The 26,891-nt window shown below is 49.3% G+C and overlaps 1 protein-coding gene across 1 annotated transcript in view; it reads left to right on the top strand.

The window, feature by feature from the left end:
• Positions 1-22,691: 22,691 nt before the first annotated feature.
• The window catches only part of LOC132829721 (uncharacterized), a 63,264-nt gene continuing 59,064 nt past the window's right edge, over positions 22,692-26,891 (top strand). Inside the window, exon 1 of the mRNA XM_060847097.1 lies at positions 22,692-22,767. Coding sequence (XP_060703080.1) covers positions 22,692-22,767 — 76 coding nt within the window. The remainder of the gene's footprint in view (positions 22,768-26,891) is intronic.

Below are 26,891 nucleotides of genomic sequence, written 5' to 3'. Positions count from 1 at the left end.
GTACTCCAGGTGTGGTCACACAACAACACACAGTACTCCAGGTTGGTCACATCAGTACACAGTACTCCAGGTGTGGTCACATCACAGTACACAGTACTCCAGGTGTGGTCACACAACAACACACAGTACTCCAGGTTTGGTCACATCAGTACACAGTACTCCAGGTGTGGTCACATCACAGCACACAGTACTCCAGGTGTGGTCACATCACAACACACAGTACTGCAGGTGTGGTCACATCACAGCACACAGTACTCCAGGTGTGGTCACATCAGTACACAGTACTCCAGGTGTGGTCACATCAGCACATCACAGTACACAGTACTCCAGGTGTGGACACATCACAGCACACAGTACTCCAGGTGTGGTCACATCACAGCACACAGTACTCCAGGTGTGGTCACATCACAGTACACAGTACTCCAGGTGTGGTCACACAACAACACACAGTACTCCAGGTTTGGTCACATCAGTACACAGTACTCCAGGTGTGGTCACATCACAGTACACAGTACTCCAGGTGTGGTCACATCAGCACACAGTACTCCAGGTGTGGTCACACAACAAAACACAGTACTCCAGGTGTGGTCACATCACAGTACACAGTACTCCAGGTGTGGTCACATCACAACACACAGTACTCCAGGTGTGGTCACCTCACAACACACAGTACTCCAGGTGTGGTCACATCACAACACACAGTACTCCAGGTGTGGTCACATCAGTACACAGTACTCCAGGTGTGGTCACATCACAGTACACAGTACTACAGGTGTGGTCACATCACAGCACACAGTACTCCAGGTGTGGTCACATCAGCACACAGTACTCCAGGTGTGGTCACATCACAGTACACAGTACTCCAGGTGTGGTCACATCACAGCACACAGTACTCCAGGTGTGGCCACATCATAACACACAGTACTCCAGGTGTGGCCACATCACAACACACAGTACTCCAGGTGTGGTCACATCACAACACACAGTACTCCAGGTGTGGTCACATCACAGCACACAGTACTCCAGGTGTGGTCACATCATAATACACAGTACTCCAGGTGTGGTCACAACACAACACACAGTACTCCAGGTGTGGTCACATCACAACACACAGTACTCCAGGTGTGGTCACATCACAGCACACAGTACTCCAGGTGTGGTCACACAACAACACACAGTACTCCAGGTGTGGTCACATCAGTACACAGTACTCCAGGTGTGGTCACATCACAGCACACAGTACTCCAGGTGTGGTCACATCAGTACACAGTACTCCAGGTGTGGTCACACAACAACACACAGTACTCCAGGTGTGGTCACATCACAGCACACAGTACTCCAGGTGTGGTCACATCAGCACACAGTACTCCAGGTGTGGTCACATCACAGTACACAGTACTCCAGGTGTTGTCACATCAGTACACAGTACTCCAGGTGTGGTCACATCACAGTACACAGTACTCCAGGTGTGGTCACATCACAGCACACAGTACTCCAGGTGTGGTCACATCACAGTACACAGTACTCCAGGTGTGGTCACATCACAGTACACAGTACTCCAGGTGTGGTCACATCACAGCACACAGTACTCCAGGTGTGGTCACATCACAGTACACAGTACTCCAGGTGTGGTCACATCACAGTACACAGTACTCCAGGTGTGGTCACATCACAGCACACAGTACTCCAGGTGTGGTCACATCACAGCACACAGTACTCCAGGTGTGGTCACATCACAGTACACAGTACTCCAGGTGTGGTCACACAACAACACACAGTACTCCAGGTTTGGTCACATCAGTACACAGTACTCCAGGTGTGGTCACATCACCGTACACAGTACTCCAGGTGTGGTCACATCAGCACACAGTACTCCAGGTGTGGTCACACAACAACACACAGTACTCCAGGTTTGGTCACATCACAACACACAGTACTCCAGGTGTGGTCACATCACAACACACAGTACTCCAGGTGTGGTCACATCACAGCACACAGTACTCCAGGTGTGGACACATCACAGTACACAGTACTCCAGGTGTGGTCACATCACAGCACACAGTACTCCAGGTGTGGTCACATCAGTACACAGTACTCCAGGTGTGGTCACATCACAGTACACAGTACTCCAGGTGTGGTCACATCACAGCACACAGTACTCCAGGTGTGGTCACATCAGTACACAGTACTCCAGGTGTGGTCACATCACAGTACACAGTACTCCAGGTGTGGTCACATCACAGCACACAGTACTCCAGGTGTGGTCACATCACAGCACACAGTACTCCAGGTGTGGTCACATCACAGTGCACAGTACTCCAGGTGTGGTCACATCACAACACACAGTACTCCAGGTGTGGTCACATCACAACACACAGTACTCCAGGTGTGGTCACATCAGCACACAGTACTCCAGTTGTGGTCACATCACAGTACACAATACTCCAGGTGTGGTCACATCACAGTACACAGTACTCCAGGTGTGGTCACATCACAACACACAGTACTCCAGGTTGGTCACATCACAGCACACAGTACTCCAGGTGTGGTCACATCACAACAAACAGTACTCCAGGTGTGGCCACATCACAACACACAGTACTCCAGGTGTGGTCACATCATAACCCACAGTACTCCAGGTGTGGTCACATCATAACACACAGTACTCCAGGTGTGTGCTCACATCAGTACACAGTACTCCAGGTGTGGTCACATCACAGCGCACAGTACTCCAGGTGTGGTCACATCAGTACACAATACTCCAGGTGTGGTCACATCACAGTACACAGTACTCCAGGTGAGGTCACATCACAGTACACAGTACTCCAGGTGTGGTCACACCAGTACACAGTACTCCAGGTGTGGTCACATAACAACACACAGTACTCCAGGTGTGGTCACATCACAGTACACAGTACTCCAGGTGTGGTCACATCAGTACACAGTACTCCAGGTGTGGTCACATCACAGTACACAGTACTCCAGGTGTGGTCACATCACAGCACACAGTACTCCAGGTGTGGTCACATCACAGTACTCAGTACTCCAGGTGTGGTCACATCACAGTACACAGTACTCCAGGTGTGGTCACATCACAGCACACAGTACTCCAGGTGTGGTCACATCACAGTACACAGTACTCCAGGTGTGGTCACATCACAGTACACAGTACTCCAGGTGTGGTCACATCACAGCACACAGTACTCCAGGTGTGGTCACATCACAGCACACAGTACTCCAGGTGTGGTCACATCACAGCACACAGTACTCCAGGTGTGGTCACATCACAGTGCACAGTACTCCAGGTGTGGTCACATCACAACACACAGTACTCCAGGTGTGGTCACATCACAACACACAGTACTCCAGGTGTGGTCACATCACAGTACACAGTACTCCAGGTGTGGTCACATCACAACACACAGTACTCCAGGTGTGGTCACATCACAACACACAGTACTCCAGGTTGGTCACATCACAGCACACAGTACTCCAGGTGTGGTCACATCACAACAAACAGTACTCCAGGTGTGGCCACATCACAACACACAGTACTCCAGGTGTGGTCACATCATAACCCACAGTACTCCAGGTGTGGTCACATCATAACACACAGTACTCCAGGTGTGTGCTCACATCAGTACACAGTACTCCAGGTGTGGTCACATCACAGCACACAGTACTCCAGGTGTGGTCACATCAGTACACAGTACTCCAGGTGTGGTCACATCACAACACACAGTACTCCAGGTGTGGTCACATCAAAACACACAGTACTCCAGGTGTGGTCACATCACAACAAACAGTACTCCAGGTGTGGCCACATCACAACACACAGTACTCCAGGTGTGGTCACATCAGCACACAGTACTCCAGGTGTGGTCACATCAGTACACAGTACTCCAGGTGTGGTCACATCACAACACACAGTACTCCAGGTGTGGTCACATCAGTACACAGTACTCCAGGTGTGTGCTCACATCAGTACACAGTACTCCAGGTGTGGTCACATCACAGCGCACAGTACTCCAGGTGTGGCCACATCAGTACACAGTACTCCAGGTGTGGTCACATCAGTACAAAGTACTCCAGGTGTGGTCACATCACAACACACAGTACTCCAGGTGTGTGCTCACATCAGTACACAGTACTCCAGGTGTGGTCACATCACAACACACAGTACTCCAGGTGTGGTCACATCAGTACACAGTACTCCAGGTGTGGTCACATCACAACACACAGTACTCCAGGTGTGGTCACATCACAGTACACAGTACTCCAGGTGTGGACACATCACAGCACACAGTACTCCAGGTGTGGCCACATTATAACACACAGTACTCCAGGTGTGGCCACATCATAACACACAGTACTCCAGGTGTGGCCACATCACAACACACAGTACTCCAGGTGTGGTCACATCACAAAACACAGTACTCCAGGTGTGGTCACATCACAGCACACAGTACACCAGGTGTGGTCACATCATAATACACAGTACTCCAGGTGTGGTCACAACACAACACACAGTACTCCAGGTGTGGTCACATCACAACACACAGTACTCCAGGTGTGGTCACATCACAGCACACAGTACTCCAGGTGTGGTCACACAACAACACACAGTACTCCAGGTTTGGTCACATCAGTACACAGTACTCCAGGTGTGGTCACATCACAGCACACAGTACTCCAGGTGTGGTCACATCAGTACACAGTACTCCAGGTGTGGTCACACAACAACACACAGTACTCCAGGTGTGGTCACATCACAGCACACAGTACTCCAGGTGTGGTCACATCAGCACACAGTACTCCAGGTGTGGTCACATCACAGTACACAGTACTCCAGGTGTTGTCACATCAGTACACAGTACTCCAGGTGTGGTCACATCACAGTACACAGTACTCCAGGTGTGGTCACATCACAGCACACAGTACTCCAGGTGCGGTCACATCACAGTACACATTACTCCAGGTGTGGTCACATCACAGTACACAGTACTCCAGGTGTGGTCACATCACAGCACACAGTACTCCAGGTGTGGTCACATCACAGTACACAGTACTCCAGGTGTGGACACATCACAGCACACAGTACTCCAGGTGTGGTCACATCACAGCACACAGTACTCCAGGTGTGGTCACATCACAGTACACAGTACTCCAGGTGTGGTCACACAACAACACACAGTACTCCAGGTTTGGTCACATCAGTACACAGTACTCCAGGTGTGGTCACATCACAGTACACAGTACTCCAGGTGTGGTCACATCAGCACACAGTACTCCAGGTGTGGTCACACAACAACACACAGTACTCCAGGTTTGGTCACATCACAACACACAGTACTCCAGGTGTGGTCACATCACAGCACACAGTACTCCAGGTGTGGTCACATCACAGTACACAGTACTCCAGGTGTGGTCACATCACAGCACACAGTACTCCAGGTGTGGTCACATCAGTACACAGTACTCCAGGTGTGGTCACATCACAGTACACAGTACTCCAGGTGTGGTCACATCACAGCACACAGTACTCCAGGTGTGGTCACATCAGTACACAGTACTCCAGGTGTGGTCACATCACAGTACACAGTACTCCAGGTGTGGTCACATCACAGCACACAGTACTCCAGGTGTGGTCACATCACAGCACACAGTACTCCAGGTGTGGTCACATCACAGTACACAGTACTCCAGGTGTGGTCACATCACAACACACAGTACTCCAGGTGTGGTCACATCACAACACACAGTACTCCAGGTGTGGTCACATCAGCACACAGTACTCCAGGTGTGGTCACATCACAGTACACAGTACTCCAGGTGTGGTCACATCACAGTACACAGTACTCCAGGTGTGGTCACATCACAACACACAGTACTCCAGGTGTGGTCACATCACAACACACAGTACTCCAGGTTGGTCACATCACAGCACACAGTACTCCAGGTGTGGTCACATCACAACACACAGTACTCCAGGTGTGGCCACATCACAACACACAGTACTCCAGGTGTGGTCACATCATAACCCACAGTACTCCAGGTGTGTGCTCACATCAGTACACAGTACTCCAGGTGTGGTCACATCAAAACACACAGTACTCCAGGTGTGGTCACATCACAACAAACAGTACTCCAGGTGTGGCCACATCACAGCACACAGTACTCCAGGTGTGGTCACATCATAACACACAGTACTCCAGGTGTGTGCTCACATCAGTACACAGTACTCCAGGTGTGGTCACATCACAGCGCACAGTATTCCAGGTGTGGTCACATCAGTACACAATACTCCAGGTGTGGTCACATCACAGTACACAGTACTCCAGGTGTGGTCACATCACAACACACAGTACTCCAGGTGAGGTCACATCACAGTACACAGTACTCCAGGTGTGGTCACACCAGTACACAGTACTCCAGGAGTGGTCACATAACAACACACAGTACTCCAGGTGTGGTCACATCACAGTACACAGTACTCCAGGTGTTGTCACATCAGTACACAGTACTCCAGGTGTGGTCACATCACAGTACACAGTACTCCAGGTGTGGTCACATCACAGCACACAGTACTCCAGGTGCGGTCACATCACAGTACACAGTACTCCAGGTGTGGTCACATCACAGTACACAGTACTCCAGGTGTGGTCACATCACAGCACACAGTACTCCAGGTGTGGTCACATCACAGTACACAGTACTCCAGGTGTGGACACATCACAGCACACAGTACTCCAGGTGTGGTCACATCACAGCACACAGTACTCCAGGTGTGGTCACATCACAGTACACAGTACTCCAGGTGTGGTCACACAACAACACACAGTACTCCAGGTTTGGTCACATCAGTACACAGTACTCCAGGTGTGGTCACATCACAGTACACAGTACTCCAGGTGTGGTCACATCAGCACACAGTACTCCAGGTGTGGTCACACAACAACACACAGTACTCCAGGTTTGGTCACATCACAGTACACAGTACTCCAGGTGTGGTCACATCACAACACACAGTACTCCAGGTGTGGTCACATCACAGCACACAGTACTCCAGGTGTGGACACATCACAGTACACAGTACTCCAGGTGTGGTCACATCACAGCACACAGTACTCCAGGTGTGGTCACATCACAGTACACAGTACTCCAGGTGTGGTCACATCACAGCACACAGTACTCCAGGTGTGGTCACATCAGTACACAGTACTCCAGGTGTGGTCACATCACAGTACACAGTACTCCAGGTGTGGTCACATCACAGCACACAGTACTCCAGGTGTGGTCACATCAGTACACAGTACTCCAGGTGTGGTCACATCACAGTACACAGTACTCCAGGTGTGGTCACATCACAGCACACAGTACTCCAGGTGTGGTCACATCACAGCGCACAGTACTCCAGGTGTGGTCACATCACAGTGCGCAGTACTCCAGGTGTGGTCACATCACAACACACAGTACTCCAGGTGTGGTCACATCACAACACACAGTACTCCAGGTGTGGTCACATCAGCACACAGTACTCCAGTTGTGGTCACATCACAGTACACAATACTCCAGGTGTGGTCACATCACAGTACACAGTACTCCAGGTGTGGTCACATCACAACACACAGTCCTCCAGGTGTGGTCACATCACAACACACAGTACTCCAGGTTGGTCACATCACAGCACACAGTACTCCAGGTGTGGTCACATCACAACAAACAGTACTCCAGGTGTGGCCACATCACAACACACAGTACTCCAGGCGTGGTCACATCATAACCCACAGTACTCCAGGTGTGGTCACATCATAACACACAGTACTCCAGGTGTGTGCTCACATCAGTACACAGTACTCCAGGTGTGGTCACATCACAGCGCACAGTATTCCAGGTGTGGTCACATCAGTACACAGTACTCCAGGTGTGGTCACATCACAACACACAGTACTCCAGGTGTGGTCACATCAAAACACACAGTACTCCAGGTGTGGTCACATCACAACAAACAGTACTCCAGGTGTGGCCACTTCACAACACACAGTACTCCAGGTGTGGTCACATCAGCACACAGTACTCCAGGTGTGGTCACATCAGTACACAGTACTCCAGGTGTGGTCACATCACAACACACAGTACTCCAGGTGTGGTCACATCAGTACACAGTACTCCAGGTGTGTGCTCACATCAGTACACAGTACTCCAGGTGTGGTCACATCACAGCGCACAGTACTCCAGGTGTGGCCACATCAGTACACAGTACTCCAGGAGTGGTCACATCAGTACAAAGTACTCCAGGTGTGGTCACATCACAACACACAGTACTCCAGGTGTGTGCTCACATCAGTACACAGTACTCCAGGTGTGGTCACATCACAACACACAGTACTCCAGGTGTGGTCACATCAGTACACAGTACTCCAGGTGTGGTCACATCACAACACACAGTACTCCAGGTGTGGTCACATCACAACACACAGTACTCCAGGTGTGTGCTCACATCAGTACACAGTACTCCAGGTGTGGTCACATCACAACACACAGTACTCCAGGTGTGGTCACATCAGTACACAGTACTCCAGGTGTGGCCACATCACAACACACAGTACTCCAGGTGTGGCCACATCATAACACACTGTACTTCAGGTGTGGTCACATCACAGCACACAGTACTCCAGGTGTGGACACATCACAGCGCACAGTACTCCAGGTGTGGTCACATCACAGTACACAGTACTCCAGGTGTGGTCACACAACAACACACAGTACTCCAGGTGTGGTCACATCAGTACACAGTACTCCAGGTGTGGTCACATCACAACACACAGTACTCCAGGTGTGGCCACATCACAACACACAGTACTCCAGGTGTGGTCACATCACAACAACAGTACTCCAGGTGTGGCCACATCACAACACACAGTACTCCAGGTGTGGTCACATCATAACCCACAGTACTCCAGGTGTGGTCACATCACAACACACAGTACTCCAGGTGTGGTCACATCACAACAAACAGTACTCCAGGTGTGGCCACATCACAACACACAGTACTCCAGGTGTGGTCACATCAGCACACAGTACTCCAGGTGTGGTCACATCAGTACACAGTACTCCAGGTGTGGTCACATCACAACACACAGTACTCCAGGTGTGGTCACATCAGTACACAGTACTCCAGGTGTGTGCTCACATCAGTACACAGTACTCCAGGTGTGGTCACATCACAGCGCACAGTACTCCAGGTGTGGCCACATCAGTACAAAGTACTCCAGGTGTGGTCACATCACAACACACAGTACTCCAGGTGTGTGCTCACATCAGTACACAGTACTCCAGGTGTGGTCACATCACAACACACAGTACTCCAGGTGTGGTCACATCCGTACACAGTACTCCAGGTGTGGTCACATCACAACACACAGTACTCCAGGTGTGGTCACATCACAACACACAGAACTCCAGGTGTGTGCTCACATCAGTACACAGTACTCCAGGTGTGGTCACATCACAGTACACAGTACTCCAGGTGTGGTCACATCACAACACACAGTACTCCAGGTGTGGTCACATCACAGTACACAGTACTCCAGGTGTGGTCACACCAGTACACAGTACTCCAGGTGTGGTCACATAACAACACACAGTACTCCAGGTGTGGTCACATCACAGTACACAGTACTCCAGGTGTGGTCACATCAGTACACAGTACTCCAGGTGTGGTCACATCACAGTACACAGTACTCCAGGTGTGGTCACATCACAGCACACAGTACTCCAGGTGTGGTCACATCACAACACACAGTACTCCAGGTGTGGTCACATCACAGTACACAGTACTCCAGGTGTGTGCTCACATCAGTACACAGTACTCCAGGTGTGGCCACATCATAACACACAGTACTCCAGGTGTGGTCACATCACAACACACAGTACTCCAGGTGTGGTCACATCACAGTACACAGTACTCCAGGTGTGGTCACATCACAACACACAGTACTCCAGGTGTGGCCACATCAGCACACAGTACTCCAGGTGTGGCCACATCATAACACACAGTACTCCAGGTGTGGTCACATCACAACACACAGTACTCCAGGTGTGGTCACATCACAACACACAGTAATCCAGGTGTGGTCACATCACAACACACAGTACTCCAGGTGTGGTCACATCACAACACATAGTAATCCAAGTGTGGTCACATCACAACACACAGTACTCCAGGTGTGGTCACATCACAGCACACAGTACTCCAGGTGTGGTCACATAACAACACACAGTACTCCAGGTGTTGTCACATCAGTACACAGTACTCCAGGTGTGGTCACATCACAACACACAGTACTCCAGGTGTGGTCACATCAGTACACAGTACTCCAGGTGTGGTCACATCATAACACACAGTACTCCAGGTGTGGTCACATAACAACACACAGTACTCCAGGTGTGGTCACATCACAACACACAGTAATCCAGGTGTGGTCACATCATAACACACAGTACTCCAGGTGTGGTCACATCACAGCACACAGTACTCCAGGTGTGGTCACATAACAACACACAGTACTCCAGGTGTGGTCACATAACAACACACAGTACTCCAGGTGTTGTCACATAAGTACACAGTACTCCAGGTGTGGTCACATCACAGCACACAGTTCTCCAGGTGTGGTCACATCACAACACACAGTTCTCCAGGTGTGGTCACATCACAACACACAGTACTCCAGGTGTGGTCACATCACAACACACAGTACTCCAGGTGTGGCCACATCAGTAGACAGTACTCCAGGTGTGGTCACATCACAACACACAGTACTCCAGGTGTGGTCACATCATAACACACAGTACTCCAGGTGTGGTCACATAACAACACACAGTACTCCAGGTGTGGTCATATCACAACACACAGTAATCCAGGGGTGGTCACATCATAACACACAGTACTCCAGGTGTGGTCACATCACAACACACAGTACTCCAGGTGTGGTCACATCAGTACACAGTACTCCAGGTGTGGTCACATCATAACACACAGTACTCCAGGTGTGGTCACATAACAACAGACAGTACTCCAGGTGTGGACATATCACAACACACAGTAATCCAGGTGTGGTCACATCACAGCACACAGTACTCCAGGTGTGCTCACATAACGACACACAGTACTCCAGGTGTGGTCACATAACAACACACAGTACTCCAGGTGTGGTCACATCACAGTACACAGTACTCCAGGTGTGGTCACATTACAGTACACAGTACTCCAGGTGTGGTCACATCACAACACACAGTACTCCAGGTGTGCCCACATCAGTAGACAGTACTCCAGGTGTGGTCACATCACAGGGCACAGTACTCCAGGTGTGGTCACATCACAACACACAGTACTCCAGGTGTGGTCACATCAGTACACAGTACTCCAGGTGTGGTCACAGCAGAACACACAGTACTCCAGGTGTGGTCACATCACAGCACACAGTACTCCAGGTGTGGTCACATCACAACACACAGTACTCCAGGTGTGGTCACATCGCAGCACACAGTACTCCAGGTGTGGTCACATCACAGTACACAGTACTCCAGGTGTGGTCACATCATAACACACAGTACTCCAGGTGTGGTCACATCACAACACACAGTACTCCAGGTGTGGTCACATCACAGCACACAGTACTCCAGGTGTGGTCACATCACAGCACACAGTACTCCAGGTGTGGTCACATCACAGTACACAGTACTCCAGGTGTGGTCACATCATAACACACAGTACTCCAGGTGTGGTCACATCACAACACACAGTACTCCAGGTGTGGCCACATCACAACACACAGTACTCCAGGTGTGGTCACATCAGTACACAGTAGTCCAGGTGTGGTCACATCATAACACACAGTACTCCAGGTGTGGTCACATCAGTAGACAGTACTCCAGGTGTGGTCACATCACAGCACACAGTATTCCAGGTGTGGTCACATCAGTACACAGTACTCCAGGTGTGGCCACATCACAGCACACAGTACTCCAGTCGATTATTGAGTTTAAGTCAATCATATACAGAAGGAGGCCTTTCAGCCCTTTGTGATTGTGTTAACTGTGAAGGGCCTTTCCCATCAGTCCTCCTTGCCTGCGTCATTCTCTCCTGTGAGTCCTCTCTGACCTCTCACCTCCATCCCCACCCCCATTCACTTATTGTACCCTTTTCTACCTTCTCCCCAGCCCTACGCCCCTCCACCCCCTCCACCCCCCCCCCTTTATCTCTCCACCCCGCCTCTATTCCTGATGAAGGGCTTTTACCTGAAACGTGGGTTTTCCTGCTCCTCGGATGCTGCCTGACCTGCTGTGCTTTTCCAGCAACACTCTGATCTAAACTCTGGTTTCCAGCATCTGCAGTTCTCAGTTTTGCCTTTGGCCCAACAAATCCCCACCAACCTTCTGAACAAACCCTGGTGCTGTGAGGTAGTACAGCTCACCACTGAGCCCCCGTGTCATCCCTATAAAGCTGCAACAAAATCACCTCCTCTTCCGTTGGTAATGATCCCAGATTGTGGTCCATGTGTACATTTTGAAAATGAATTCGATTCTATCTGTTATGACCCATTCACAAACTGCACACAACTTCAGACCCAGCAACCCACATTCTGTTTTTCTTCAGCAATTAGTGGTAGGAACATTGAGATATTTCAGGAAATGTTGATCTGATGAACACTCTAGTAGCGGGAACGTTGAGAAGGTGATGGTGATGTGGATTCCCAGAGCCTCCCATAGCCATTCACTCGCTTCCTTCAAATGGGAATCTGGGGTGGACATTCGCATTTCTACAAATTCCCCTGAGACTGGAATTGCCTGAGGTCAGGGGTCTTGAAGATGAAAGACCTCGCACTCAGAAAATACACCGATTCTGTGTAAACAGAAGTGCAATTACATTCCCCTCAGAATGCAGCCCATTTTTAGTTTCTAAAACCTTTTAGAAATTTGTTTCTTGGCTGAAAAGTGGAGATGTTGTTTATTTCTTTTAGGAGAGAGTGAGGACTGCAGATGCTGGAGATCAGAGCTGAAAATGTGTTGCTGGGAAAGCGCAGCAGGTCAGGCAGCATCCAAGGAGCAGGAGAATCGACGTTTCGGGCATGAGCCCTTCTCCTGCTCCTTGGATGCTGCCTGACCTGCTGCGCTTTTCCAGCAACACATTTTCAGCTTATATTTTTTTTACCCTGAAACTAGGTCACTTTCTCCTCGAAGAAAAGGCGTTGGACCTTGTCCAGCTGAGAGTTGCTGGTCAAGGGGGAAGCCCTTTGAGATGCTGATGTAGGTGAGCACAGAGGTGAACAGCTCAGACTGTGACCATGGGCAATGCCCATCCCATTGACCCAGGGGCACAGGCAGTGAGCACTGCAGCAGAACGAGCTGCTGTTCGGGGCTGTATCACTGACACCATTCCGGGAGAGTGAGGCCTCCTCTCAGTGGCTGGTTGGAGCTTTGGGGGAACACTCGAACTGCTCGGGGGTTATGATGTGGGGCCGCCAGTGTTGGACTGAACTGGGCAAAGTCTAAACTCACACAACACAGGCTTATAGCCTGACAGGCTTGTTTGAACTCAGGAGCGTTCGGAGCACTGCTCCCTTTTCTGGTGCTCTTGAGGAGAATATATCTGATTAAAGACTTAACCACCATCTAGGTTTGTTCATTGCATTTGCATCATTTGTATGATTCCTTGCTCTTTTATAAAGTCCGTGCCCGATCGATCCTCCTCACTAACACCTGAAGAAGGAGCGAACCCTGAATGGTTGTGTTTTCAAATAAACCTGTTGAACCATGACCTGGTGTCATGTGATGTTTGAGGGGGCAGATTTGTGCTCAGTGCGACAGAACTTTCCGTCAGGTACTAGGGCATCACTGAGCAGAGTGCCTGTCCGATCCTTCCTGTACACCCAGTCACTCTGTCCCACCACTCGAAGCTGCTGCAGGGAAGGTAGAGACTGTCACACACCTCCTGCTGGGATGGACCTTTCGAAAGGAAGTCTGGAGGGAGATGCAGTGGTTTGAGTGCAGGTTTTTCCTGAGCAGCTCTGTGACATGGGACTCGGTGCTGTCAGGTCTGTTCCCTGGGACGCACACCGAGGTGAACGCTGACTGTGCCTGGCTCCTCCTGCTGAAGTTAAACTCGGACTGAGAGAATCATCGCAGTGAACCCTGTGGGGACTGGGGCATTAAAGTGCCTTCCAAAGTTTTCCCTGTTTCATTGTGACTAAAGAATCAAAAACAAAGAAAATTACAGCACAGGAACAGGCCCTTCAGCCCTCCCAGCCTGTGCCAATCCAGAGCCTCTATCTAAACCTGGGGCAGTACGGTGGCCTCACAGCACCAGGGTCCCAGGTTCAATTCCAGCCTCGGGTCACTGTCTGTGTGGAGTTTGCACATTCTCCCCGTGTCTGCGTGAGTTTCCTCCCACAGTCCAAAGATGTGCAGGTTAGGGTAGATGGGCCATGCTAAATTGCCCACAGTGTTAGGTGCGTTAGTCACAGGGAAATGGGTCTGGGTGGGTTACTCTTCAGATATGAAGAGTCAGTGTGAACTAATTGGGCCGAAGGGCCTGTTTCCACACTGTAGGGAATCTAAACCTATCACCTATTTTCTAAGGATCTGTCCCCCTCTGCTCCCCGCCCATTCATGTATCTGTCCAGATACATCTTAAATAATGCTATTGTGCCCATCTCTACACCTTCACTGGCAACACGTTCCAGGCCCCCACCATCCTCTGCGTACAGAACTTTCCACATATATCTCCCCTCAACTTGTCCCCTCTCATTTTGAATTTGTGACCCCTAGTAATTGAGCCTCCCCACTCTGGAGATAAAACTTCTTGCTATCCACCCGATCTATACCCCTCATGATTTTGTAGACCTCAGTCAGGTCCCCCCTCAACCTCTGTCTTTCTAATGAAAATAATCCTAATCTACTCAACCGCTCTTCATAGATAGCGCCCTCCATACCAGCTACCATCCTGGTGAACCTCCTCTGCACCCTCTCCAAAGCATCCACATCCTTTTGGTAATGTGGCGATCAGAACTGTACACAGTATTCCAAATATGGCTCAACCAAAGTCCTATATAACTGTACCATGACCTGCCAACTCTTGTACTCAATTCCCCGTCTGATGAAGGAAAGCGTGCCATATGCCTTCTTGACCACTTTACTGACCTGCGTTTCCACCTTCAGGGAAGAGTGGACCTGAACACACAGATCCCTCTGTGCGTCAATTTTTCCCCAGACTTTTTAATTTACTGTACAGTTTGAGTAAAAAATGAGGTCTGCAGATGCTGGAGATCACAGCTGAAAATGTGTTGCTGGTCAAAGCACAGCAGGCCAGGCAGCATCTCAGGAATAGAGAATTCGATGTTTCGAGCATAAGCCCTTCATCAGGAAGTTTGCTCTGGAATTGCATTTTACAAAATGCATCATCTCACATTTGTCAGGATTAAACTCCATCTGCTATTTCTCTGCCCAACTCTCCAATCTATCTATATTCTGCTGTACAGTCCCCTTCACTATCTGCTCCTGCACCTATCTTAGTGTCATATGCAAACTTGCTAATCAGATCACCTATGCCTCCTCCAAATCATTGTTGTATATCACAAACAACAGTGGTCCCAGCACAGATCCCTGTGGAACACCACTGGTCACAGTTCTCCATTTTGAATAACTCTTCCACTACTAGTCTGTCTCCTGCTGCCCAGCCAGTTCTATATCCATCAAGCTAGTACACCCTGGACCCCATGCAACTTTACTTTCTCCTTCAGCCTACCATGGGAAACCTTATCAAGCACCTTACTGAAGTCCATGTATATGGCATCTACAGCCCTTCCTTCATTTATCAACTTTGTCACCTCCTCAAAGAATCCTATTAGATTTGTAAGACATGACCTTCCCCATATAAGACCGTGCTGCCCATTTCTGATCAGCCCATTTTCTTCCAAATGGGAATAGATCCTATCCCTCAGTACCTTCTCCAGCAGCTTCCCTACCACTAATAACAGGCTCACCAGCAGGAGTATCTCTGCTACCCTTCTTGAACAAGGGGACAACATTAGCAATTCTCCAGGACCTCCCCCATGTTCAAGGATGCTGCAAGGACATCTGTTAAGGCCCCAGCTATTTCCTCTCTCACTTCCCTCAGTAACCTGGGATAGATCCTATCTGGACCTGGGGACATGTCCACCTTTTTTGTAATATATTTATTTGTAAATTTTTTTTAACTTTAGGAATTTATAAATTTATTGAAAAATACAATCAATAACAAATATTAGTATAATAAAAAGAAAAAAACCACAAATTACAATACAACTATTGTCTACTAACTACTAACCTACCCTATAATACAAAACAAACCCTAACACTGTGCAAAGCAACACCAATAAATAAGTAAATAACTAATAGATTAAAAAAAAGAAAAGCAAAAAAAAACACAGAATACAGAACAGTTCTGCTCGGCACAGAGCTCCCAAACAAAGGAGTGGGAGCATTGTATATACACCTGAATTAACTCAGGAGACCCCCTCCAGGGCCCAGGGTTTGACAAAGCTAACCATCCTGGTTAGACAAACGCCCTAGTTAGGGTAACTGACACATCTATATCCAAATAACTCAGTAGGGCTGCCATGCCGTATAAAAATGGTCTGTTGTGTGGTGCACCATGTTTGGAAAACTGTCCACACTGTGCTCCATAATTAATGTCTGCCATCCCAGCAAGCCCGGCGGGTCTCTGACACCCAGTTCATCAGAATATTCTTCTGTGCACAGTCTGTAAGAATATTAAATCGTTTCTTCCCATGTCCATCTAAAGATGGTAAACTCGGTTGACCTAAGAGGAGAGATATCGGGTCTAGTTTGACCTCAGTCCTCAATCCCCTCCCTATCTCTCCCACCACAGCGCTCCAGTAAACACCGAGCCTGTGGCATGTCCAGAAGCAATGGGTAAGAGTACCTACACTTATTTTACATTTGGGACACACTGAAGATGCCCCTTTTTTAAACTTCGCCAGACAGTCTGGTGCCAGATGAGCCCTGTGCAGAACTTTTAACTGCGTAGCACACGTCCTATTACCGATTGAGATCTTTCGAGTATTCTCCCATATGTTCTCCCGTGTTTCAGAAGAGATCTCCACTCTCAGCTCTTGCTCCCAGACCTCGCCTAACCGGTTAATATCCTGCCAGGCCCTGCCACCCAGCAGGCAATAGAGGGCACGAACTGAAAGGGTGCTTGTGGAGCGTAGCAACAATTTCTCTGTATCGGGCTTATAGGGCTTAGTGAGCAGCGTAGTCTTCTTCTGGATGAAATCCCTAACCTGAAAAAAATGGAAATGGTCTCTGCTGGGCAACCCGTATTTGCAGCTCAGTTACTCAAAAGACATCATAACTTCCCCCTCAAACAAGTCTCCCAAACTAGAAACTCCTCTCACTGCCCATAATTTGAACCCTGGGTCCATTATCCCTGGTTGGAACCCTAGCATGCCAACTATGGTTGTAAGTGGCAAAGTCTTGGATAAACAACCCTCACTCTGACGCCTCGTCCTCCATGCCTTGACTGTACTAATGACAATGGGGTTCCAGCAATGGTCCATTACTGTCCTCATCTTATCCATGAACAACAGGTTAATAAGAGGGCACTTTGCCTGGGAGGCCTCGATATCCAACCATATTGAGTTTGGATCATTACCTACCCAATCACAGACAAAGGACAGCAGGGAACTCAACTGATCCCTCCTGATATCTGGGAAATCAACTCCTCCCTCTCCATGAGGCAACTGCAATTTTGTAAGTTTGATGAGGGGCTGCCCATGATGCCAGACAAAGGAACCAAACCATCCCATAAGCTTCCGCAGCGTTGACCTGGGAAACATTATCGGGAGCATACGCATGAGATAAAGCAAACGAGGAAGAACATTCATCTTAATGAGAGATATTCGGCCCAGCCATGAAATTGGAAGAGCCTCCCATCTCTGGAGATCTCGCCTAATATTGTCGAGCAAGTGAGCAAAGTTAGTCAGAAATAATCGATCAAACTTGAGGGTAATAAAAATGCCTAGGTATTGGAACCCTGCCCGTGATCACTTAAAAGGGAACCTAGGGCCACCTTCAACTTCTGATACATCCTTAAGGTTCCCCAAAGGCAGAGCCTCCAATTTTGCAAAGTTAATTTTATATCCTGAAATAGCCCCAAATGAATTATACATTATATCAAATGGGGTACGGAGGTCATCGGGTTCGATACAAACAGAAGGACATCATCTTGTGTGCCCTCGATCCTACTTCTGGAGCGGTTATGTGGGCGTTCTGACGAATGGCTTCTGCCAGCGGCTCTATCACCAACGTAAACAACAATGGTCAGAGGGGGCAGCCTTGCCGACTATCCCTAACAATCCTAAAATTCCCAGACTTCACCCTGTTGGTGATGACCGTGGCCAGAGGGTGGCAATATAAAACCTCTACCCACCCAGCAAAGACCCCACCCAACCTAAACTGTTCTAAGACATAAGAAAGATATGGCCATTCCACCCTGTCAAATGCTTCATCTGCATCTAAGGAAAACACCAACCCCTGAATCGATTGTTGCTGACAAGCTTGGACCATATTCAGCAACCTTCTAATATTATTAGAGAACCGACAGCCCCTTATAAAGCCTGTCTGGTCCTCTTTAACAATATGGGACAACACCTTTTCCCATCTCAGCGCCAGGATCTTAGACAGAATCTTGAAATCTGAGTTTAATAGAGAGATGGGCCTGTATGAGGTATAAGCCTCAGTAACCTTCCCCTTCTTAAGAATTAAGGAAATATTAGCTTCTCTCAGATGGTGATAGGCGTTCATGTATATAGGAGTGATTGTACATCTCCAACATCGGCCCTGACAGAATCCCTATAAACTCCTTATAAAACTCACCTGGAAGACCATCAGGGCCAGGTGCTTTCCCACTCTGAAGTTACCTCCTGTATTTCCTGAACTGTCAACGGGGCATTAAGGAGAGAGGCCTGTTCCAAGGTTACCCCTGGGAGGTCCAGGTTCTTAAAAAAGGTCTCCATTTTAGCCCTCCTGTCCTCGCAACCTTCAGACCGATACAATTCAGAGTAAAAGCTCTGAAAAGCCTCATTAATCTTTCTAGTATCGTATGTAAGGACCCTGGCGCTGTCTCTGATTGCAGTAATGGGTTGGGGAGCACGCTTTTTCCTAGTAAGGTACGCAAAATACTTCCCTGGCCTATCCCCATATTCGAACAGCCTTTGTCTAACAAAAGCAAGTTCTTTCTTTGCGTTTTGTGTCAGTAGTGAATTCAAGGCAGCCTGGAGGGCCGTGATCCACTGTAGCTTAGTCACCGAGGGCTGCGCAAAATGTGCTGTCTCGGTGGCTTTCAACCGCGTCTCAAGTAGACACTGCTGCTCCTTCTTCTGTCGTTTCCGGCTTGCCGAATAGGATTTAGTTAATCCCCTATCAAAGGCCTTAGCAGTCTCCCATAGCATGGACGGACTACTGTTTCCACACTGTAAGTCTAATCTAATCTAATCTAATCTAATTCCTGAAACTCCTTCAAAAAGTATTCCACACATTTGGAATCCTTGAGGAGAAAGGATCCAAACGTCCGTGCCGCAAACCTAGCCCTTCACTCTTGGCCTTAACCTCCAAATATACTGCGGTGTGATCAGAGATAGCTATATTCCCAATTTTACAACCCAGAATCGAATCCAGAAGGGCCGAGGGAGCCATAAAGAGGTCAGTCCTCGTGTGACATTTATGTGGGTTTGATAAAAGGTGAAGTCCCTGCTGGTAGGGTGAAGACATCTCCAAATATCCACCAGCCCCAACTCCTCACATCAGTCAGTCACCTGCTTGGCCTGCAAAGAGATAGTTGAGGGCCCACAAGGCAACCTGTCCACTGTCAGATCCACAAGACAATTAAAATCCTGCCCCCCCCCCATATAATAATGTGCTGTGTTCCGAGGGCACTCAGCTTAGAGAAAGCACTAATCAAAACTTTGAGGGGATGTGTTGGAGGACAGTAGACGTTTAAAATGCCATATTCCTCCCCATGCATCAGGGCTTTAAGTATCACAAACCGTCCCTGCTCATCTTTCACCTGCTCTAATAATGTGAACGGAAGATTTTTCTGGATAAGTACCGCCATTCCCCTACTTTTAGTAGTAAAGGATGAAAAGAATACCCAGTCATAACCCCCCTGTTGTAATTTCAGGTGGTCCCCATCATCAAGATGGGTTTCCTGCAGCAAAGCGATATCAACCCTTTCCCTCTTAAGGCTAGAAAGCACTTTTTTTCCTTTTAACAGGTGAATGACTTCCTTTGATGTTCCAGGTGCACCATTTAACATGACACTTAGCCATATCCCCTTGAACCCCTGGGAGGGGGATCTCTGCTTACAAAGTGCTGAGCACAAGTAAATAAAGACTCACAGAGTCGAAGAATTATATACACAAAAACTACTCTATCGTAACCATAACAACTATTACTACCAAAAAACTACAAAGAAAACCAACTATAAAATCTTGAATGGAAGACTCTTCCTCCTGCCCATAGGGGGCACTCACCCTACCCATCCCCTCCTTCACAGCTCCTTCAAACCCGGACTGTGGCCCAGCCTTAGGCCAGAAAAAAAACCAAGGAGATGATCCTTAAATCAACATAAAAAAGACCAAGTCAGGATGAGCCCCCCACCCATCCCTGGCTTCATGTCACCCCGACTTGTGACTAAAAGAGAAACAGAACAAACAAAAAACAGGGGGAGAGACAACAAAGAACATCCACAAAATTTCCCATCAGAAAATACAGTTATTAAAAAAAGGAACAACTTATTCCAAGGTCTTTTCCCCTCTTTCCAAAAAAGAAATTATTCGGGAGAAAGCAAGGAATTTAAAAAGGAAGGGAAAACATGGGGAAAGATAGAAAAGCGAATAAACATTAACCGTATTCTTCAGGCCAATCCGTCTGTTTTAAAGTGTCTACAAAGTTTTTAGCTTTATCCGCTGAGTCAGTTGTATAACCTGAGTCCTTGTGGCTGAAATGGAGCACTGTGGGGTATCTCAGGGAGGACTGGGTGCCCAGGCTCCTCAGCCTCTTTTTAACTTCATCGAAGGACTTCCTCTTTCGAATTACAGCTGCAGAGAAATCCTGGAAAAACATGACTTTTGACCCTTTCTACAGCAGTGCCTGCGGATCTTTTCCCAGGGATCTGGAAGCTTCTATGACTTTTTGCTTGTCCTTATATGAATGGAAGTGCTCTAGCACCGAACAGGGCGCTGCACCGGCCCTGACCTGTGCACCGTAACCCAATACGTCCTTTCCATCTGTAGCCTGCTGGACTCCATGTGAAGGCCCAAAAACCTCAGCACCCAGCTTTCCAACAAGCTGACTGGCTGCTCACTGTCCTCACCTTCAGGGAGCCCAGAAATTCGGAGATTTATCCTCCGACCTCGATTTTCAAGGTCGTCGATGTGGTCTTGCAAGGCCCGCACCTCTTGCTCCGGATCTGACTGGATGAGGACTCCATCGCAGCTCTCGAGGCCTTAGTGTGAACCTCCACCTCCTCCAGCCTCTCCCTGAGGCCCTGGATCTCTTGCTTGTGCTCCTGCAGCATGGATGTGATAGGTTGGACCTGGGCACGAATCTCCCCATGGATTTCCCCATGGATCTCCTCAATCACAGCCCCAGCTTTCAAGGTAACTCTCTCCATCGCCGCAGCTAATTCCTGTGAGTCTGTCAGGTCCCCGGGGGAGGGGGAGGAGAACCTGCTGCTGCTGCAGTCCCTGGTGGGGTCGGTGCTGCAGGGGAGTGGCCTCCCTGCTGCTGTTTGTTTGCTCCTTTTCCCTTTGGCATCCTTCCCACTCCCAAATATTAACAAATATGTGTTCCGTAAGGTTTTAAACTAATAATTCCACCACAGTAGTTGGCCAGGAATGGCGATAAAACACCGGTCTGCTTTGGCTGTTAGGCCGAGCTGTCCCCAGCAGCTCGACAGAATCACCGCCATCTTGCCGAGTCCATCAGTTTTTTTGTAACAGTGGAGTATGTTCATCCCCAGGCCTTAGTCCTTTTCCCATTTCAGCTTACTATCAGAAACAGAGAAAAGAAAACACTCTTTGTACAGAGAATGCCTCCAACTATTTGGTCTGGATTTTCAATGCTCCATACAAATTCCCTGGGATTCCCATCTGCCCCAGAGGCAGCCATTACACCCAGGTACTAGATTCAGTCCTCCTAGCGTAGGGCGCTGGGATTACCCTGATCATCAGAGTTTCCTCTGTTCACTGGAATCTCCTTGAACACTGGGATTATCCACCTTTGCTGGATTGTTGGAATTCTTGCTGGTGCCTGGGATCTCATTGATCACTGGAATTCTCCAATCACTGGGTGCTCTCTCGATCACTCAGACCAATCCTGTACACTAGAATCTGTGTGTTTTGTTGGTGCTCAGAGCAGATTGAGACTACTTGTTCCTGGTTTTGGAAGATTTCTAGCTTTGAGTCAGTGCCGTGGAGTTTCCTGGTGACAAGATCTGGTGCTTGAGCAGTTAACGTGTGTGTTCTGAGGTTTGCTGCTAACTTTTCACCAGTGACTTCCTGCCTAATCTCAGTACTGAGGTTACTGCAACAGAGATCAGATTGATGCAGTTCCTGAGCGTGCCCCACATGGAGTTAGCTGGTAATACCATCCTGGTGATGATGGTGGCAAGTGGCATTGCCCAGTGGAACAGCGGTCTGTACGGTAAGATCCCACGAGGACCTGGTCTGTTTTCTGGAGTATAAAAAATGAGGTCTGCAGATGCTGGAGATCACAGCTGCAAATGTGTTGCTGGTCAAAGCACAGCAGGCCAGGCAGCATCTCAGGAATAGAGAATTCGACGTTTCGAGCATAAGCCCTTCATCAGGGGGCTTATGCTCGAAACGTCGAATTCTCTATTCCTGAGATGCTGCCTGGCCTGCTGTGCTTTGACCAGCAACACATTTGCAGCTGTTTTCTGGAGTATGTCTGTCAGGCGATATGGGTGAGGGGATAGGCACACCCAGTCACGGCAAAACGCAGCTCCTAACGGCTCAACGTATCAACTCTACACAGGGCAATATTTACCGTAAATATTCATTATTACCAGACAATTTCAGCAGGATACACTGATCTGGGAATAATTCAACTTGAGTCCATTCTGTTGTCCAGATCCGAACAGAACCAGGTTCCTGGTCCTTTAACTCGCTTTGTTCGATATCCTGTCATTCCATCACTGCCTCAACATTGATCAAACTGCCTCAAACCTTTTCAATTCACCCCCAGCCCTGATGGTTTTTACAGAAACATAGAAGGAGGTGGTCAGTCAGCCCCTCAAACCTGCTCTGGCCTTAATCACTATCACAGCTCACCGTCCAATCCCACCCCCTGTTCCTGCTCTCACCTCGTACCCTTCGGTCCCTTTAGCCTGAAGAACTGTATCTGCAGCTTTCTGAAAAGGCCGAAATGTTTTGCCCTCGATAGTTTCATGTGGTGGAGAATTCCACAGGCCCACCACTCGCTGGGGGAAGAAATTGCTCCTCACACCAGCCCCGAAATGGTTTACCCTGTGTCCTTAGACCGTGAACTTAACCTGGGCTCCCTCGGAATCGGGAACATCCCTGCTGTGTCTGATCTGTGCAGCCCAGTTTGAATTTTATCGGTTTCTGTAAAAACCCCCTTCCCTCGTTCTTCTTACTGCGAGTGGGGTGGGGTGGGGTGGGGGGGATTTGGGCTCCACTTTGTGACAAAGTCTTTCCTGCCATCCCCCTTGAACAGAGTCAAGAGTGAGGTGCTGGAAAAGCGCAGCTGATCAGGCAGCATCGAGGAGCAGGAGAATCGACGTTTCAGGAATACGCTGTTGATGAAGGGCTTATTCCTGAAACGCTGATCCTACTGCTCCTCGGATGCTGCCTCTGATCTCCAGGATCTGCAGTCCCCACTCTCCCCTCCTCCATCACCCCGTGGACAGCCTGGCCCCAATGGGAAGGGTCTCCCCTCTCTGCCTGGTCTGGTCTGTGTCCCCCCCACCCCCTGCCCCACCCTGAGTAAGCACTGTCTTCTTATTTGCTGGTTGTGATCTCTCTACCATCTTTAAACTTTGATGATTTTATACTTTAATCTTCCACATGACACTTGCAACATTTAAGAGGCATCTGGAGGGGTAAATGAATAGGAAGGGTTTGGAGGGATATGGGCCGGGCGCTGGCAGATGGGACTAGATTGGGTTGGCATGGACGGGTTGGACCGAAGGGTCTGTTTCCGTGCTGTATGTCTCTATGACTGTATGTGAGGCAATATATGCCTATTCAATGCAGCCCATTGTCACCACTATGGCCTTTGTATCACTCAGGGTACCTCTTTGTTAGAGTGGGTATGTCACCAAGGCCAAGACCAGCCAGTGCCCCCCTCCCGGGGTTTTTACTCCACTCCAGCCTCTCCCTATCCTTTCTCTTCTCGATTGACCATCAGACCTGTCATTTCTCCCTCACAGGCCTGTCGAGCTTCCCCAGATGTGCACTGTGACTATTCAGGTGACCATTCCCTGTGGGAGCGTACTCCTCACGGGACAGGTGTAGGCAGTTGTACCTCTCTGGTAGTACAGACTTGATGGGCCAAAGGGCCTCTTCTGTTCTGCCTGGTTCTATGATTCTCACCAATCTCTTGGCAGCAACCTTCTTTCTGAGTTCCCGATCGGGTTTCAGGGGTTCTGTTACAGGTTACCACCCTGTAAGTTACTCCCTGCACCATGAGGAAACCCTCCCAGTCTCCATTCTGACAAACACTAACAGAATGTTGAAGCCCTGTATGAGGTCACCACCCCACCCTGCCCGAATCCCACCAGCCCTTTGTCTAACTGGAAAGCGGGAGAGCTGGGCTGTTAGCGTTGTCCTGGGGAGGGTGGGTGTCCACCCGTCTTGCATCCCCCTCACAGACCTTCCCTCCAGGTCCTCCAAAATCTCCTTATCCATTTTCTAACACGGTCACCTGAACTGGACACAGTGCTCAAACGTAGGCGGACCAAGGCTGAATTAAAGTCGAGCTGTTTTCCCCTATTGTTGAATGCTCTCTCTCTCAACTGTGCAGTTTGATTTTTCATGGCCTTGCTAATCTGACAGCCAACGTTTAGTTATTGGGGTATTTGTACCTGAGGTCTGAAACCCTTTAGTTCCTCTGGTCCAACACCTCCCGATTCCTGCTGTGGCCAGTGTTGAATGGTCCATGCTGATTGTTTTGCCCTATCTGTACATTGATAGATACCCTCCGGTAAGTTGTTGCTGTTTGTTCAGCATTAACTATTTGTTCCCACAATAAGATACAACCTGTCAGTTTAGAAATCATGTTTTTGATTCCAAAGTATAAATCATGTTCATTAAGCTGTCACCAGCATTTATCCAAATGGAGCAACATCACCCGACATCACCCAACATCACCCAACATCACCCAACATCACCCGACATCACCCAACATCACCCGACATCACCCAACATCACCCAACATCACCCAACATCCCCCGACATCCCCCGACATCCCCCGACATCACCCGACATCACCCGACATCACCCAACATCTCCCAACATCCCCCGACATCACCCGACATCACCCGACATCACCCGACATCACCCGACATCTCCCGACATCACCCGACATCACCCGACATCACCCGACATCGCCCGACATCGCCCAACATCTCCCAACATCACCCAACATCCCCCAACATCACCCAACATCACCCAACATCGCCCAACATCTCCCAACATCACCCAACATCACCCAACATCGCCCAACATCTCCCAACATCACCCAACATCACCCAACATCACCCGACATCACCCAACATCACCCAACATCACCCAACATCACCCGACATCACCCAACATCACCCATCTCCCAACATCACCCAACATCACCCAACATCACCCAACATCACCCGACATCTCCCAACATCTCCCTCACTAAACAAATTCCCTTCACACCCACCCTCTGCTTCCAGTCCTGTCGCTGCAAACCCCTCTACCCCAGACACTACATCCCCCTCTACCCCAGACTCTACATCCCCCCTCCCCCAGACTCTACATCCCCATCTCCCCCAGACTCTACATCCCCCTCTCCCCCAGACTCTACATCCACCTCTCCCCCAGACTCTACATCCCCCTCTCCCCCAGACTCTACATCCCCCTCTCCCCCAGACACTACATCCCCCTCTCCCCCAGACTCTACATCCCCCTCTCCCCCAGACACTACATCCCCCTCTCCCCCAGACACTACATCCCCCTCTACCCCAGACTCTACATCCCCCTCTCCCCCAGACTCTACATCCCCATCTCCCCCAGACACTACATCCCCCTCTCCCCCAGACTCTACATCCCCCTCTCCCCCAGACTCTACATCCCCCTCTCCCCCAGACACTACATCCCCCTCTCCCCCAGACTCTACATCCCCCTCTCCCCCAGACACTACATCCCCCTCTCCCCCAGACACTACATCCCCCTCTCCCCCAGACACTACATCCCCCTCTCCCCCAGACTCTACATCCCCCTCTCCCCCAGACACTACATCCCCCTCCCCCCCAGACTCTACATCCCCCTCTCCCCCAGACTCTACATCCCCCTCTCCCCCAGACTCTACATCCCCCTCTCCCCCAGACTCTCCATCCCCCTCTCCCCCAGACTCTACATCCCTATCTCCCCCAGACTCTACATCCCCTCACCTACTTCATTGTCTGTGATGGGGCATCTTATCAAAGGCCTTTTCAAAATCCAGATAAATTACATCCACTACATTATTACAGTTTACTCTTAATGTTCCCTCCTCATCAAATTCAATGTTTGGTCAAGAATTATTTTCCC

This window comes from Hemiscyllium ocellatum, chromosome 2, assembly GCF_020745735.1.
Source record: "Hemiscyllium ocellatum isolate sHemOce1 chromosome 2, sHemOce1.pat.X.cur, whole genome shotgun sequence".
NCBI lineage: Eukaryota > Metazoa > Chordata > Chondrichthyes > Orectolobiformes > Hemiscylliidae > Hemiscyllium > Hemiscyllium ocellatum.
Note: the sequence above shows the minus strand (reverse complement) of the source record. Positions and strands in the feature narration are given on the sequence as shown.